This window comes from Triturus cristatus, chromosome 6 (genome assembly GCF_964204655.1).
Source record: "Triturus cristatus chromosome 6, aTriCri1.1, whole genome shotgun sequence".
NCBI classification, from domain to species: domain Eukaryota; kingdom Metazoa; phylum Chordata; class Amphibia; order Caudata; family Salamandridae; genus Triturus; species Triturus cristatus.
The window spans coordinates 1752538772-1752555931 of NC_140589.1; the positions used below are offsets into that span (position 1 = coordinate 1752538772).

A 17160-nucleotide genomic window follows, 5' to 3' on the forward strand; every position below is an offset into this window, starting at 1 on the left:
ACACTATTGGGGCTGAAATGTATGTTGTGGAGTGTTCTCAAAGGTGCTAAAATGGAGACCTAGGACTGATGATTCTGAATACCTGAAAAGCAGCTTCGGCAGCTTGTATGTTAATGCACCAGCTGCTGCGAATGTATGATTGTGAGACAGAAGAAGCTGTTACGGCAAGTCAAACAATCAATCAATCAGGATTCAATCAGGATTCTTATAAAGTGCGACTACTCACCTGTGAGGGTCTCAAGGCGCTGAGTGTGAGCTCTTACTGAACTAATGACTCATCCATTTGTTCACTGTGAAAATACTTTGTAAGTTTAAGCATTGTGAGTCCAATGCACCTTAACTACCTTCTACAGAACATTTTTTAAGCTAGAAGGTCGGATCATGGTTCAAAGTTTGTCCTATGTCCCCAGATGTTCTTTGTCTGCCTAGGGCCCTTGATGCCTTTCTCCTACAGTCAAGAGAGGAGGCTGCCATGTTTCCATCTTGGGTTTCTGTAGAGCATAACTTTCTACTCAGGTGTCTCATTGAATTGTGCTTATAAAGGGCCATAAGCGGTTTGAAGAACTGTCGTTCTGATTCATCAAGGTCAGCAAGAAGTAAAGAATCCGTCCCAAGGATTACTCCTAGGTTTGGAGCAAACTTTAAATTTGATAAGAATTCAGAATGGAGCTCGATAGTACTCCAGAAAATATATGTTCCATTCACTCTCGTACACTTTTAAAACATTGGGAGAGTTGGGATGAGCACATTTTATGCAAATGAGATGTGGGACAAGCAGTATTTTACTGCAAAGCAAAAATATTTTTTCTTGGGGATAATCTCGATTCATTACCCCCAATTAAATATTAGGGTGTTCCTTTCATTTTCCTGTCGCGGTAATGCACTTGCTTATACCTTGGCCAGGAGCCAATTTCCCTGGGTTTCTAGGATTGTAAATTAGGGTAGCTGAATGCCCACACTTTTTTGGGTTTATTGGTGTTGAAGTGCATCATCATCTTCATCAATGGTTGATTTCCACAATAGTCATAAAAGCATGTACAAAGAGATAAACACATTACACACATAAAGCAAATAGTAATTTCATTTGAATATGAAGTGCAAACATATCAGGGAATAAACCAACAAACGGCAAAAGGTGGCACCTCAAAATGTTTAAAAAACGGTTAGAAACTGTTTAAGTCCAACACTCATATGCTTCAAAAAGGTTGTATGACATTATCACGCCTCCCTTCACCACGCACGTCTGTATATCGCACATTTCACAACGCATACCACTAGCACGCATTTACACTCATTCACATTAGAAACACCTTCACCACGCATTCCACTACCACGCATACTTTTACCACGCTTACTGTCTCTGATAAATTCTATCACAGTGTAACACTGTCACCTACTGTTAAAAATGTATACATTATCTCTTTATACATTTTTTAATTCCATTTGTCGTTTACACATTTGGTAGTATTTGAACACATTATATTTTTGGGGGAGACCCCCCAAGCCCCATTTTTAAATTATCCTCAAATGCGTGGTTTTGTCTTACGTTGTAAAGACTTACATGCCAATAGTCTTTACGATGTAAAAAATGCGTGGAAAATGTAATGTGAAGTAAAAACTTCGGAGTAAAGGCTGTTTCCCCTTCAAAAACAATAAAATGTTTAGAGGCTACCCCCAGCTACTCCACATCCATGAGGAACCTGTAGACTGAAAAGCAGATTTTGTAGGCTGGATAACATAAGTAGATTGACAAACGCAAGTCTACAGCCACAGAACCTCACTTTCACCGACACTAGGTGCAGAAACTTGCGCCACAGAATTTTAGACAATTGCAAAAAGAGAAAGTGCACATAGGAGTGCCTAGAGATAAACTACATGGTGAAGTGTGCACTACTGGGTCTCTGGTTTTGGTAAAACTGAATCTCCAGCATAAATAAAATACTAAGACTTGCCTGCATGTGCCCATTACCCAGTCTAGATATAGCTCCTGTTAAAACTTGGGTTTCTGTTTGGTACAGATATTCACCCTGTCCAAGCAGGAACCACAATCCTAGTCAGGGTAAGTCACAACACACCCTAAATTATCCTGTGCTCGCCCACTGGTAGCTTAGCAGAGGGCAGTCAGGCTTAACTTAAGAGGCAATATCTAACGTTTTGTGCAACACTTCAAACAGTAACACAGTGAAAACACCACAAAAAGACTCCACACTAGGTTAGAACAATAAGATAATGATTTTGTAACTAAAACAAGATCAAAACTACAAAAATCCAATAAGTAGAAGTTGAGATATGAATTTTTAAATTCTAAATGTAAAATAGCACTTAGAAGCAATAAGCGCTTAAATGGGTTATCTGGTCGCGCTGGCCTGGAGCAAAGTAAAAAGTTCAAGCCGCATATAGGGACCCACTTGGACCCGCTGAAGCAAAGTACCGGGATGCATCGTCGAATACGAAGATGGGAGGTGCAGTCGAAGTGATGCATCGGTGTTGAGCCACGCAGTGGACGAGATGCGTTGGTTTTCCCCACGCAACTGCAGCAATGTGTAGGTTCAGAGTGCAAGGCACTGGTTCCGAATGTGATGCGTGGCGGGTGCTCCCGCAGTAGACGATGCGTCGATTCCGAAAACAATGCCCTGGTTCCGAGGGCAATACGCTGGGTCCCCTTGACCAAGACAAGGATGCACTGGTTCCAACTCACGAAAAGGCAAAAATGCGCTGGTTCCAATGAGGATGCTTGGTTCTGGATGAAGTAGCACTTTATATCCACTACCAAGGATCAGGACTGGGTTGACACCACTTGGCAGGGCAAGACTTGTAGCACGCAAAGTCAAGGTTCTGTAGCAGGATGAGTTGAATTCTTTGATGTCCCGAAGTCTTAAAACAGGAGGCTAACCACCAAGCCCTTTGAGTCATTCTGGGTTCAAGTAATGCAGGTCCAGTCCTTTTCAACCAGGCAGTAGAATATCAGCAGCAAGGCAGCTCAGCGAGCAGGAGCACAGCAAGGTAAGTGTCCAGCAAAGGAGAAGTCCAGCAAAGTGGCAGTTCTTCCAGCAGCACAGCAGTTCTTCTTCCTGGCAGAGTGGTCATATATCCAAGTGTGTACTAAAGTCATGGTGTCAAAGGTCCAGTTCTTCTACTCAGTTGCGTTTTTGAGGCGGAGCAGACTTCAAAGAAAGCTTTGAAGTGCACAGAGTTCCTCCCTTACGGCCCTGGCTTCAGACTAACTCCAGGGGAGTATGCAGCACTTTGCGTGTGGACAAGACACATCCTACTCAGCTGTAAGTGTGAGGCTGGGCCCAGCTCCTCCCTCCCACCACCCAGGATGGCCAATCAAGACACACCTAAGCTTTCTTTGTGTGTGCCTGTCTAGAGGGAATAAACAAAGCCAAACTTAAAATCCAACTTCACCATAAGCTATGATTTGAAATTGCGAGTCCAGTGACAACAAATTTGTAAAGTCGCTCTCTTCACAATTGGGACTGACACTTAAAAGGGAGTTTTTCACTTTTAAATACATTGTACTCTGCTCCATGGGTCACACAGAGCCTTCTTTAGGGGTGAGTTAGATGTATAAAAAGGGAAGGTTTAGGCCTGGCAACAGGTTTATCTTCCTAGGACCAAGTGACAATGTAAAACAGCACATACAGGCTCTGCAATGGCAGGCCTGAGCCATGGTTAGAGAGCTACTTACATGGGGGCACAATGAGTGCTGCAGGCCCACTAGTACCATTTAATTTACAGGTCCTGGGCACATGACGTGCACTTTATTAGGGACTTCTAAGTAAATTAAATATGCCAATTGGAGTTAAGTCTATATTCCCATGTTTAGCAGAGAGAGCACAAGCACTTTAGCACTCGTCAGCAGTGGCAAAGTGCACAGAGTCCTAAAGCCAGCAAAAACAAAGTCAGAAAATGGAGGGAGGGAGGGAGGGAGGCAGGCAAAATGTTGAGGGAAGGCCACCCTAATGCTGTCAGGTCTAACAGCTCCATACCCAAATAAGACTTGGCAAGAATATAGGCCTTAAGAGAGAGTTTGTGAAAACATTTATGCCAACATTCACTGACACTTCATTTCATTGGCAGGAGCCTGGCAAAGTTAAAGGAGACCTTGTCCTAACTTTAGGACTCCTAAATGCCTTCTGTGAATACCAAAAGTCTTAAAGTAAGGATTTTTCTCAGTTAAGGAGTAGTAAAGTTAGGAATCCTAACGTTACTACTACTAAACTGAGAAAAATCCTAACTTTAAGACTTTCGGTATTCACAGAATGAGTGAATACCGAAATGAGTAAATGCCTTCTGTGAAAACCAAAATGAGTAAGTGCCTTCTGTGAATACCAAAATAGTAGTAAGTTTAGGATTTTGTCTTAAGTTAATTCTGTGAATCGGGCCCTAAATTATCTCTAGTGAACCAGTAGCTGCTCATATCTTTTGTATCATACATGTCACAGAAACTTTCGTGGGATTGGGCTATACGTCTGTGTGGATAGATCCATCTGCCATAACAATCTCTATTATCCCTCAGGTTAAGAGACATTACTTCAAAATAGTTGCTTAATAGCTATGATTTTAACATGGAGGTAGTTTTTAGTTAATGGCATTGCAATAGTCATGGATTATTTTTTATATTGTATAATCATACTTTATTGCTACAGATTTGTATCATAATTATCTTATATAGTGTTGATTTATGAGTTTTAATGGAAATTAACATATTTGATTGGATTACACAGTAACATTTGGTGTATGAAGGTATTCTAGTTCAAAAGGGGATACATTGCTGCCATGTAGAGGTCAGGCTTTGAGAACAAGTGTTCAAAGCCAGTTCACATTAATTTTACTTCTAAAAAAGGGGGTTTCGCTTTTAAAGAGTTCCCAATTACTTTTAAACAACTCCTCATCCCAGCATCAGATTTACTTCTTTTTAGGACATTTTTCTATGTAATTGTTGTTCTTTTAAATAAATTGTATTGGGAGTTTTAACCGCTGCATCTCGGGTGTATTTAGTTCTAATTTCAAAATGGAATCGGGCCGATAAAGTCCTTTTTTATGAAGTTAACAAGGCCTTTGTATGCATGAGTTTTGATACCCTAAATACCCCTATCCTGCTATAGAGCATTCAGGAGTTTTCATGGTAGTAGAACAACCTCTTAAATGGTTCTGATCCTTATCATTCATAGGTGAAGGACATACCTTATCTCTTTAAGGCTTTATCACTGACTCTTTTAGAATGTGGAGTCCCACAGAGTTTGTTGTATTCCTGCTGCACATTAACATAAATGTACATCCACTCTAAAAACTCGAGCATAGATTTCCTTCTTATTATCAAGACACGTCTGGGCACTGACAGGTATATATGAAGGAAATAAACTAAGTATTTACTTTTACCTGTCTGAAGAAAGTGGCAATGCTTGCTTGCAATTTACAGGGTCATAACTATCATTTGTGCAGAAGGTGCAGTGACACCATGGCTCAGGTACATGAATTTCCCACTGCACTGCAAATATGGTTTCCTTTTATTAATCATCCCTGGGGCAAGAAGCCATTTCCTTGCTTGTGTTAGAGGCCCTTTCACCCTTCATCGGTCAGAGGTGCTCTGCTAATTATTTTAGCACGGGGAACACGCTTTCCAGCTGATGATATTGCCAAACAGTGCTTAACAGTTAGAAATGTTCCAGAGCCTCTGTCCCTGGCTACTCCCAAGTACAACAATAGAACAACGCAGAGAGGATGGCTTGTCATTAGCGTAGCTGGCTGGTAGTTCTTCATTTCGACACAAAGGCCATAAAAGAGCAGGTTAAAACACAGTATATAAAAGGAATAAAGCAAAATCCCCATACAGAACTTGCAATATGGGGACTTCACAAAGGGGGGCTCACTCTCGTCCAAGAATGCCTCCACAGGGAATCAACGTTAAACTCCATAAAGAAGACGGTGAGTGAATCAACCCGAGGAGAATATAAAATTCGGCTGTCAATATGTCGCCAGTAGGCACGTTTCAGTTCAGACTCTGAGACTGTAACAGCTTCTGTGGGCAGGAAGGGGGGGGGGGGGTCAGAGGTGTTCATACTCGTTCTTTCATAGTCCGAATATGTCCCAGGACATCTTCTAAGGCCTTGTGGAATGACATGAGCTCTGCGGCTACCCAGAGTCTCAGCCAGTACAGCAGCGGTCTTATCCCAGCTATATCATTAATACGTCGGAGGCCATAATCTAACTGCAAGGGGACAAGCGGGGTACTGGCTGGTAGACTGCTTAAGCTCCTCATGAAATTATTTTCTGTAAGTTCTAGAGGTCAAGTATCTTGGAAACCCCATATATTCTCTGCCATACAAAGTACCCTCAAGGGCCTGCCATTTATGGATTTAGAGGGCTGGTGACGAATCAAAGCGTTCAGTAAGCGTAACTCCGAGGTAGTCAAATACCTGAACTCTCCCCAGTGCTACACCACTAAGAGACGGGTTAGGACGAGATGTTGGGCGGGGGTTAAGGACCACATATTTCTGCCTGCAGAATGACCTAAAACAATTATCCAGAAGTTTCCGGATCCCACAAGGATAATTAGATAGCAAAAGAGTATCGTTAGGCAACAGCAGGGCTGGAATCTTAGCCCTGGCATGACACGGGGCATCACCCTCGCATTTCTCAAGCTGAGATACCAGGTCATTAATGTAAAGAAGAAAGAGGGTTGGAGCCAGCACACACCCCTGCCTCACTCCCTGTTTTGCTGGGATAAGGTCAGTTAATTCACCCTGGGCATAATTATTAGAATGTAATCTGATTATAACTTTTAAGAGGTAAGCGGAGCCCCATCTCCATTAAAACCTTTCACAGGGATTCTCTAAGCATAAGGTCAAAGGCAGACCGAAGGTCCACAAAAACTACATACACTGATCAGGTTTTGTTAGCAAAAGGTATTTTTGCACCAAAAAATGACATACGCAGAGTGCCAAATGCCTTTGTGCCAAGTAGCATTACTGGCCTTATAGGTTATGCAACGGAGTTGGAAAGGGGCATGAGCAACACAAACACTGAGGATTCCACATAAAGCCACATCAACTAAAGTCACGCAAAGCAGCCTGACCTGGCATTTCTTGGATTCCTAATACCTTATGAAATTAAGGGCAAACCATGAGAAAAAACCTAAATTGTGTGCCTATCCTACCCATAGCACATGACATTTCTACACTACACATATTACGCAATTCACACTTGAGCGATTGTCTCCATGCAGAGATTTGTATTGGAACGTGTAGCTACCTCGTCTTTACAATGTAGCGCAATGCTCCATCGGATTAGCGCCGGGCAAACAAGGCACTGTAGCGCAACGAAGGGCATTGACATCTTCGGGGCGTGACGAATAGTAAGTATGGCGCTATGCTGTATGTGCCGGCCCGCCTTTACTATCCCTGAAACGGTATCCAGCATACTAAGGCCGGCATTAGCACTGGTGGTGCCTGTCGCAACAAACGTTTTGGCATCCCTCACCGCTGAATGACCTCCTCAGTGAATTCCCTCACTACCACTCTCCAACAGTGCCCCTCACCTCTCCATAGCCCCGCGCTGACATGCATTTCATTTTTTTTTTATAGCGCTACTCATAGTTCACTCACACTTAGTTCTGTAGTTTGCATGGTACACGTTCCTTGCAGCAGGGAAATTAACTCCCTGCACTACTCTAGTCAAAACTGTCACTAGTCAAAACTCTATCTCTCCAGGAGGAACGTTACTCACCAGAGAGATCTTGACATTTTTTATTTTTATTTTTTTTGGAATAGTCAATCTTTTATTCCAAAATTAAAAAATAAGGTGATGCAGAATCAATGCCAAAAAGGCTCTCAGTGAACAGGATAATACAGAGAACTGCAAAATCAGAAATTATTATAAGTCCCCAGAGGACAGCAAAATCGGGCGATAAATTGACAGCATTCCTGGCAGAATAGCAGAATAGAAAAGTCTTCTGGCTGCCCCCCAACCTTGAGTGTTTTTTTTTTATTTTTTTTTATTTTCAAAAACCTTTATTGATAAATAGAAAACGGACAAGTCAATACACCGTGGAGTCACGGAGCCATAAACTGGCCCCACTGATCAGCGGGGGGGGGGGGGGTGCAGTTATCACTTACACAGCCATTCAGCCGACATCCCGGAGGACCGGCGGCATTTCAGGAGAACCTTCACTTGTGGTAATCCCGTCACTTTTACTTCTGAAAAACAGTGCCTGCACCTGACCCCAGACCACACCGCAATGACATTTTTATTTGTGCCTGATAACTGCTGGACACACAAGGAACTCGCTTTCAAACCCATAAGTTATTTTTAAACACAGCGCCAGGCTGCAAAGCCCTAAAACCGGTCCTGCTGCATACTGCACTTCAAACATCTGAAGTCCTTTCAGCCATGAATACACACCATAAATAAATGGCGGAGCTGCAGTAAAGAGCACGTTCTTTTAAAGAAAAGATCAGTGTTAATGTCAATCCCATACCTTGCATATATTTATACGCTTCCAGAGGCGTTCAAATTCCTGCATGTTCAGCCTCCCATCAGCATTGAGCTGTGCAATGATGTAAGGAAGACATATGTGTAGGATGGAAATGCATACATGCAACACACTGCATTTTGAAGTTAGCCTAGGACTCTATCTTCTCCAGTGCGATTTTTAAATATTTTGAATAACTAATGTGCTGTGCATTTTGTAGAGCTGACAAAGACTGGTTAAAGAAAAACGCAAAACCGATTCAGAATGTAGCAACCAAGCAAGATGAATATAGAAATCAAATATATGGCAACGTATGAGTTTCAAACTATGGAGTATAGGAGAGTTAAGAATAAATCACATGGATTGGCTCGTGTGGGGAGTCAAAGCCGTAGTAGTTATGCTTCGGCAAACACCTCATTGGTGAACGGATGCCCAGTGATGAAGCCGAACTTCCACCACTGAAGACTTTATAAATACAGATAGCATAAGGTGGATTCTTTATGTGACAGTGCTTGATTAATTACAGTTACAAAATGTGTTCTGATTTGCAGTCGAGTATTGATTAAGCAGTACCAATCAATAAAACCAATCTAATTGTATTTGAGAATCAACGCTTGCAAATTGCAGCAGAATAGTGTCATTCATGGAGCGTTTTGAATAAAATATACAACACATTTTGTCCTTTCTTAATGACTGTACTTCTTAAATGGAGTTCTGAATCTTGCCTCTGAGGACACATTACCTCATAGACTGAGTGGACACCATGCCCAGTCCGCCCAGTGTTTGGGCGCGTCACTGTTGTGCTGATTTTCTAGGGTGCAGAGCATCCACAGCAGCATGCACTTAAATCGTTTGACTGTCATATCCACTGTTCTGTGACTTCATGACTATGTGTGTTCAGTCAAAAGAACTCTTTGCAATGTCCCTGATTCTGTTATTCTGGTAGAGTCATTAAGTCTTGTAGATGGGCTGAAGTGTCAGGAAAGAGAAGCGAACAGGAACACTAAAAGGGAAGATCCAGCTCCATTGCACATCCCTGGGCAGCAGTTGTGGAATGAAGGGCAGGCTGAGCAGAATGGATACACATGCAGTACATAAGTACAAGAACACACATGCACCACATGAGGGCAAGAACACCCATGCACTACATGAGTGCAAGAACACACATGCACTACATGAGTACAAGAACACACATGCACTACATGAGTACAAGAACACACATGCACTACACGAGTGCAAGAACACACATGCACTACATGAGGGCAAGAACACACATGCACTACATGAGGGCAAGAACACACATGCACTACATGAGTACAAGAACACACCTGCACTACACGAGGGCAAGAATACACCTGCACTACATGAGTACAAGAACACACATGCACTACATGAGAGCAAGAACACACCTGCACTACATGAGTACAAGAACACACATGCACTACACGAGGGCAAGAACACACCTGCACTACATGAGTACAAGCACACACATGCACTACATGAGGGCAAGAACACACCTGCACTACATGAGTACAAGAACACACATGCACTACATGAGTACAAGAACACACCTGCACTACATGAGTACAAGCACACACATGCACTACATGAGTACAAGAACACACTTGCACTACATGAGGGCAAGAACACACATGCACTACATGAGTACAAGAACACACCTGCACTACACGAGGGCAAGAACAGACATGCACTACATGAGTGCAAGAACACACCTGGACTACATGAGGGCAAGAACACACATGCAGTACATGAGGGCAAGAACACACATGCACTACATGAGGGCAATAACACACATTCACTACATGAGTACAAGAACACACATGCACTACATGAGGGCAAGAACACACATGCACTACATGAGTACAAGAACACACATGCACTACATGAGGGCAAGAACACACATGCACTACATGAGTACAAGAACACACATGCACTACATGAGGGCAAGAACACACATGCACTACATGAATACACGAACACACATGCACTACATGTGGGCAAGAACACACATGCACTACATGAGTGCAAGAACACACATGCACTACATGAGTACAAGAACACACCTGCACTACATGAGAACAAGAACACACATGCACTACATGAGTACAAGAACACACATGCACTACATGAGTACAAGAAAACACATGCACTACATGAGTACAAGAACACACCTGCACTACACGAGGGCAAGAATACACCTGCACTACATGAGTACAAGAACACACATGCACTACATGAGGGTAAGAACACACCTGCACTACATGAGTACAAGAACACACATGCACTACATGAGTACAAGAACACACCTGCACTACATGAGTACAAGCACACACATGCACTGCATGAGTACAAGAACACACTTGCACTACATGAGGGCAAGAACACACATGCACTACATGAGTACAAGAACACACCTGCACTACACGAGGGCAAGAACAGACATGCACTACATGAGTGCAAGAACACACCTGGACTACATGAGGGCAAGAACACACATGCACTACATGAGGGCAAGAACACACATGCACTACATGAGGGCAAGAACACACATGCACTACATGAGGGCAAGAACACACATGCACTACATGAGTACAAGAACACACATGCACTACATGAGTACAAGAACACACATGCACCACATGAGTGCAAGAACACACATGCACTACATGAGGGCAAGAACACACATGCACTACATGAGGGCAAGAACACACATGCACTACATGAGTACAAGAACACACCTGCACTACACGAGGGCAAGAATACACCTGCACTACATGAGTACAAGAACACACATGCACTACATGAGGGCAAGAACACACCTGCACTACATGAGTACAAGAACACACATGCACTACATGAGTACAAGAACACACCTGCACTACATGAGTACAAGCACACACATGCACTACATGAGTACAAGAACACACTTGCACTACATGAGGGCAAGAACACACATGCACTACATGAGTACAAGAACACACCTGCACTACACAAGGGCAAGAACAGACATGCACTACATGAGTGCAAGAACACACCTGGACAACATGAGGGCAAGAACACACATGCACTACACGAGGGCAAGAACACACATGCACTACATGAGGGCAATAACACACATTCACTACATGAGTACAAGAACACACATGCACTACATGAGGGCAAGAACACACGTGCACTACATGAGTACAAGAACACACATGCACTACATGAGGGCAAGAACACACATGCACTACATGAGTACAAGAACACACATGCACTACATGAGGGCAAGAACACACATGCACTACATGAATACACGAACACACATGCACTACATGTGGGCAAGAAGACACATGCACTACATGAGTGCAAGAACACACATGCACTACATGAGTACAAGAACACACCTGCACTACATGAGAACAAGAACACACATGCACTACATGAGTACAAGAACACACATGCACTACATGAGTACAAGAAAACACATGCACTACACAAGTACAATAACACCACTAACAATAACTATGAATACTTTCAACACATCCTGTGTTTCTGCAACTGTTGTGACTTGTCTCCATGAAAGGCAGGTTGGAATGGTATGGGATCTCCATTTCAGCACATAAAAGTATTTTGATTTCAGTAAATACTTTATAAGTTATTGTACTGTAATCCATTACTCAAATAAAACTAGAAAACAAACTATTGACAAAGTTCATTAAAAGGATACATCCATCAAGGTTAAAATTCCTCTGCATGCATCCAAAGTGAATCCTCCTTCAACAGCAGGAAATGTTTGATCTGGGAAATAGAAGTGTAAAGATAATGAATGTGAAACCGATTTTAAACAGTATTTCTGGATATGTAGGTCAGCTCCTAATCACACAGGCAACCCATAGCATGGCACCGAGAACCTGCACGTTAACCGATTTTCTTAAATTTATGAACTAAGGGTCACCTTTCAAACCCTCTACATTCTGGACACAAGGACCACAAGAGATTTCAAATCAACATAGCATGAATATATGAATAGTTCTAGGGGAAAGGAGTGCCCAAACACAAGGGAGTACTGCAAGCTCCTGCAACCCCTGCAGTGACATGGGGCCCCAACCTCTTCGGGGGGAGGGGGGGTTTCACCCATAACCAATTAGTATTTGTGAGTCTCAGGGACCTCTCATCACATTCTGCAGAGGGGACCCATCGTTTTGTGTCACGCCTCTATACGAACAGTAATGCATCATTTTGCTTGGGGCGTTGAAATTCTTTACCCTGGAAAATAGATGAAGAAGGGGTCAGATGGAACAGGAGCAAAACTGCATATTTACTTCAATGTGCTTGGTAAGTAGGAGAAGCAGAATCATGCAGGTCATTGGAGCTTGTAGTAAAGAACAAATATCGCTATGCACGCTATAGGAAACGGGGCTGGTTTGTAATGGGAGGGGAGAGTTTGGATCTGAACAGTGACTGTGGCTCAAAAAGGCCATGGCATCTCATTTCTTAAAGGGAAATGGACTTCAGAACTGAACCTTTTGCTCACTCTTGCTTGCATGGCTGAGATCACAAAGCTTTCCAAATAGAAATACATAGGTTACATTTGAGTAAAGTGCAACAAAATAAAGCACTTCGATTAAGGTATCGAAATCTAAAGAAAAGATTTGGGGTTACTTTGGGTAAAACACATATCTTTAGCTCCAGCATTTTATTTTCAAAACAGGAACAAGAGTGCATCAGTACATTTATTTTTGTCAGTGGAAGGTGATATTAAACCCCATTTTTACTTCTTCAGGCCCAAAATGTCTTTTGGAAATTAGATGCATTTAAAATGCTCACTGCAGCAGAATTGCCCAGGTTTACAGGAGGTTTTGTTACAAATGTGCATTGATAAGGGTTGTCCAGCTCTTCGGGACTAGTTCCTAAGACAGCAGTCTATGGGTTCTCGTTTTTGGGGATGGCCGCTACTCCAATTAAGGTCCAAATGGCCCTCGTGATTTTCCTGTAACAAACCCCTCTCTGTCCAAAGGAATCTCTAAGCACAGGAGACATGTCCCACATGAAAAGGTGAATTGTCTAGTTGTAACTGGGCAAATGGTTTTGCTCCAGGCAGTCCCAAGCTTCCTTTTCTCCAAGGTCTTCAGCACCATTAGAACAAGTAGGCTTTTTGTGGCAGGATCAGGAATCTTTTCTTAGGAGCCAGCTCAAGTCTGGTGACAAGCTCCATGGAGTAATCATCTAGTCTTAGCAATGCAATACTGAGCTGAGATATCCCGCTCAATAATTTCTGGGTGTCAAGGAGGTTTCAGGGCAGTGAGATGGGACGTGTTATTTTCTTCTTCTTTCCCAGCCATCTCTCTTTGTCTGGGGCAGTTTTAAATGGTTGAGATAGTCCATGATCGAGGAGTAACAATGAAGAAATAGAATCAAGGGCCAGGTGTACTAAGAATCAATTTGCCAAAAGTGGTCGCAAAATTGTGCATCAATTTTTGCGAATCGATTGTGGCAGCAACCCATTGTTACATTCATTGATGAACTGCGGTTTAGAAGGGGTGCCCTAAACAAACCCCTTCCAACTTGTGATTCAGTATCCATTTCTAAACTCATTGTGCAATCCAGTAATTGGGTTTCGTAAATGCCAAAAGCCATCATTTTGCAGTAGCAAACCATTTAATTTTGAAGATCTCAGAGTTTGTAACCACAAAACGGCTTGAATCTTACCTTGAGAGATCATGTCGTTGAGAAGCATCTGCAACTGTGAAGCATCTATTTCTGAGCCCTTCGGGGAATCAAGGAACAGTGTTCAGAGCATATCCGTTCCACAGTTCATCCTCTTTTTAAGGTGCACATAAAGATAGACAATGATTTTGGCTTTGCTGCTGATTTGGAAGCAGTGAACATAGACAACGTGTGAATGGGTCAATTATTGATTGGCATCAAAGGCTAAAAGGGACTACATATAAACCATGGTGCAGATGCAGATGTCATTGCCAATAATATTCCTATTTTTTACACTAAAAATAATTTGGGACCAGTGGGATTCTGTGATTGCTTTTCCTACCACTTGATTTAGTGGTAAAACAACCACAGAACCAAGAAATGTAGATGATGTGAAAAGATGTGTGCAAATACCATGTCCAAGTAACAGTCCTATTCTTTTCACCAATACGTAAAGTGGGTGGGCAAATAATCACATGAAGGAAACTGATACAGCAGGAGCGAAGGTTGTTCACAGACTGTGTATCAGGTTAGTCAGGTCTGCATAGTCTCACTATGGCACTAACTGGTCTCAAATTGTGGTTATGTTTGCCGGTGTTGTATCTGTCATTTCTATTGTTTGATTATTCGCATAAGAGATGTCTGAGAGAGTGCTGCGTCTGAAAGATTCTTGACTCAGCCAGCACCCAACTCTTGTGATGTCATCAATGAAATGTTGATGCTGGTGTGAGAAGAAAGCAAGATGATGATCCATTTCTGGATAGCTACCTGCGGAAAATAGGCCACGTCTGAAGCGTCAGACTCAGAGGCCAGGTTGCCACAGTAGCTTCCAGGTAACCATGATGAAGCCTTTTTACAGATAGTCCTCTGAGGTATCCATTATCTCACTGAGGGAGATGCAAGGTTCCTAAATCCTCAGGTGTGCTTCAGTGAACCAACTTCCAGGATGGATCCTGAGATAACTACTATTTGTGTGAAATCACTAGTATTCACACAGTTATGCATCACTGAAGTAAAGGAGGTATTAATCATTTGATTTACACGGAATGAATGACAATGCTCGGTGTTACTGTTAGAGAGGTTTGGGAGCATAGGAGGCTATTTTAATTAATTGAAACAGAGCAAGAAAGAGATCCCTGAAATAATGCACACATTGACTGTGACTACACGGTTAAGAGGGGAACATTAATTAGAATTGTTCTAGATAGATATATTTATTCTCATTAAAACAATTGTGCTTGGAATTCATTCTGTTTACCCACAATACATGAATAAGGCATAGTCAAGCGTAAATGAATAAAATGGTGGTCATACATGCATAACGATCACATGAGGACAGAAGTACGTATTAGGTAAATATGGGTGGAGCCCAGCAGAGTTCTGGGCCAATGTGGTTCCATTTGCCTGGTTAAAGTTACATAAACAAACACAAGAATAAACAAAAGCATGTCACACCCAATTAAATGAGGCAGACATTTTCTTATATCAATGGTACTTTTTAAATCTGATGTACGCATGTTTATGTATTTTTGTTATTTTTATGTTCAGAGGATTGATATACATATGTATGTATATATATTGTATTGCTGTAGTGTAAACCTAGCCAAGAGGCAGCAGAGCACTTTACATCTCCAAAGTAAGAAGAGAGGAAGCTGGGTGGTAGATGATTAATTCATTGTGATGTAGTGTTCTTTAAAGAGATGAGCCTCCAACTCTTTCCTAAATTGGATCAGCATTGGGGTGGCCCTTATGGATATGGGGGTATTGTTCAAGAGCCTGGGTGCATAGATGGAAAAGGCCTGTTCTTGGTTTTCGTTTTCTTACACTTCTTAGCCTGCAGCTTTGATGGTGTTGTGGCTTCTGGTGTTCGGAGAACCACCAGATAATGTGAGCTTTTCTGCTAGAGAAGGCGGTTTTGACAGTGTTAGGTTTGCAGCAGCGGCAGCTACATTTTAAAATGGCACAGGCAGACAGGGAGCCCATGCACTTCCATGAGGGTGTGGGTGATGTGATCATATGTTCACAGGCCCTAGATGAGACATGCTGCAGCATGTATGATGCCCTTCAGAGGAATCGTTGTGGAGTCTGCTAGGCGAATGGAGCAGGGTTTTACCAATGTCTAGATGCAAGAGTACAAGGGCTTGAACGACAGTTTTCTAAAGTCACTTTATGGAAGAAACTGTTTCACTTTCTTTAGAAGAGAGAGCTGGTACCAGGATATCTTTGTTTTTTTTTTGGCAATTTGATCCATGAGGGTGTGGTTGGTGTTCAGGGTGAATCCAAGTCACTTGGCATACGGTGAAAGATTGGAATTTGAAGGCATTTAGGTTAACGTCATTGAGTCAGGTTTGTACTGTTTCTTGTTTGGTGTTTTGGGAAAATAACAGGAATTCTCTCTTGGTTGGACTGAGCTTCAGGTAGACACTGGACATCCAGGTCTGGATGATGTACTGGTATTGATGGAGGCCTTTTCCGAAGCTGAGGAGACTTTTTTTTTTAAACTTTATTTTCAAATTTACTCCATTTATCAGCGATTCATAATTGTTGATTCACTGTCAAACATAGTAGCATAAAATAGAAAACACAATGGCATATTTGAGCATTGTATGTACAACATATCTGTAGGTATTAGAGTGTCCGAATCTGTACATCATTAAATTCACAGTCCCTGCTGCTTTCCCTGTCCCTCCGTCAAACTACACCCGGTACTTTCTTCCCCTCGGGCCCCAAGTGGTCTCATATATACAAAGCCAAACATTTGAAAGATTCAGTGCCATAGTGCGGAGCCCTAGAGGTATGTAACATCATATTTAAAGAATATGGCCTGTCACTCCACACCCTCCGGGACTATGCTATGCTCCAGTTGAGTGTTTGAATTCTGCCGTAATGCTTCCACATATGACCGATATGGGCCCCATATGTCTTTAGGGCAGGACGGACTGAGCATAATGCTGGCATAAATCTCACTATTAGTG

At 42.3% G+C, this 17160-nt stretch overlaps 1 protein-coding gene across 1 annotated transcript in view; it reads right to left on the minus strand.

Moving 5' to 3' along the window:
* Positions 1–17160, minus strand: part of CAPN13 (calpain 13) — a 582342-nt gene that overhangs the window by 21601 nt on the left and 543581 nt on the right. Inside the window, exons 17-19 of the mRNA XM_085609938.1 lie at positions 14189–14246; positions 12207–12277; positions 8483–8551 (exon numbers count right to left, since the gene is read on the minus strand). Of these exons, the coding sequence (XP_085466064.1) occupies positions 8483–8551; positions 12207–12277; positions 14189–14246 (198 nt within the window). The remainder of the gene's footprint in view (positions 1–8482; positions 8552–12206; positions 12278–14188; positions 14247–17160) is intronic.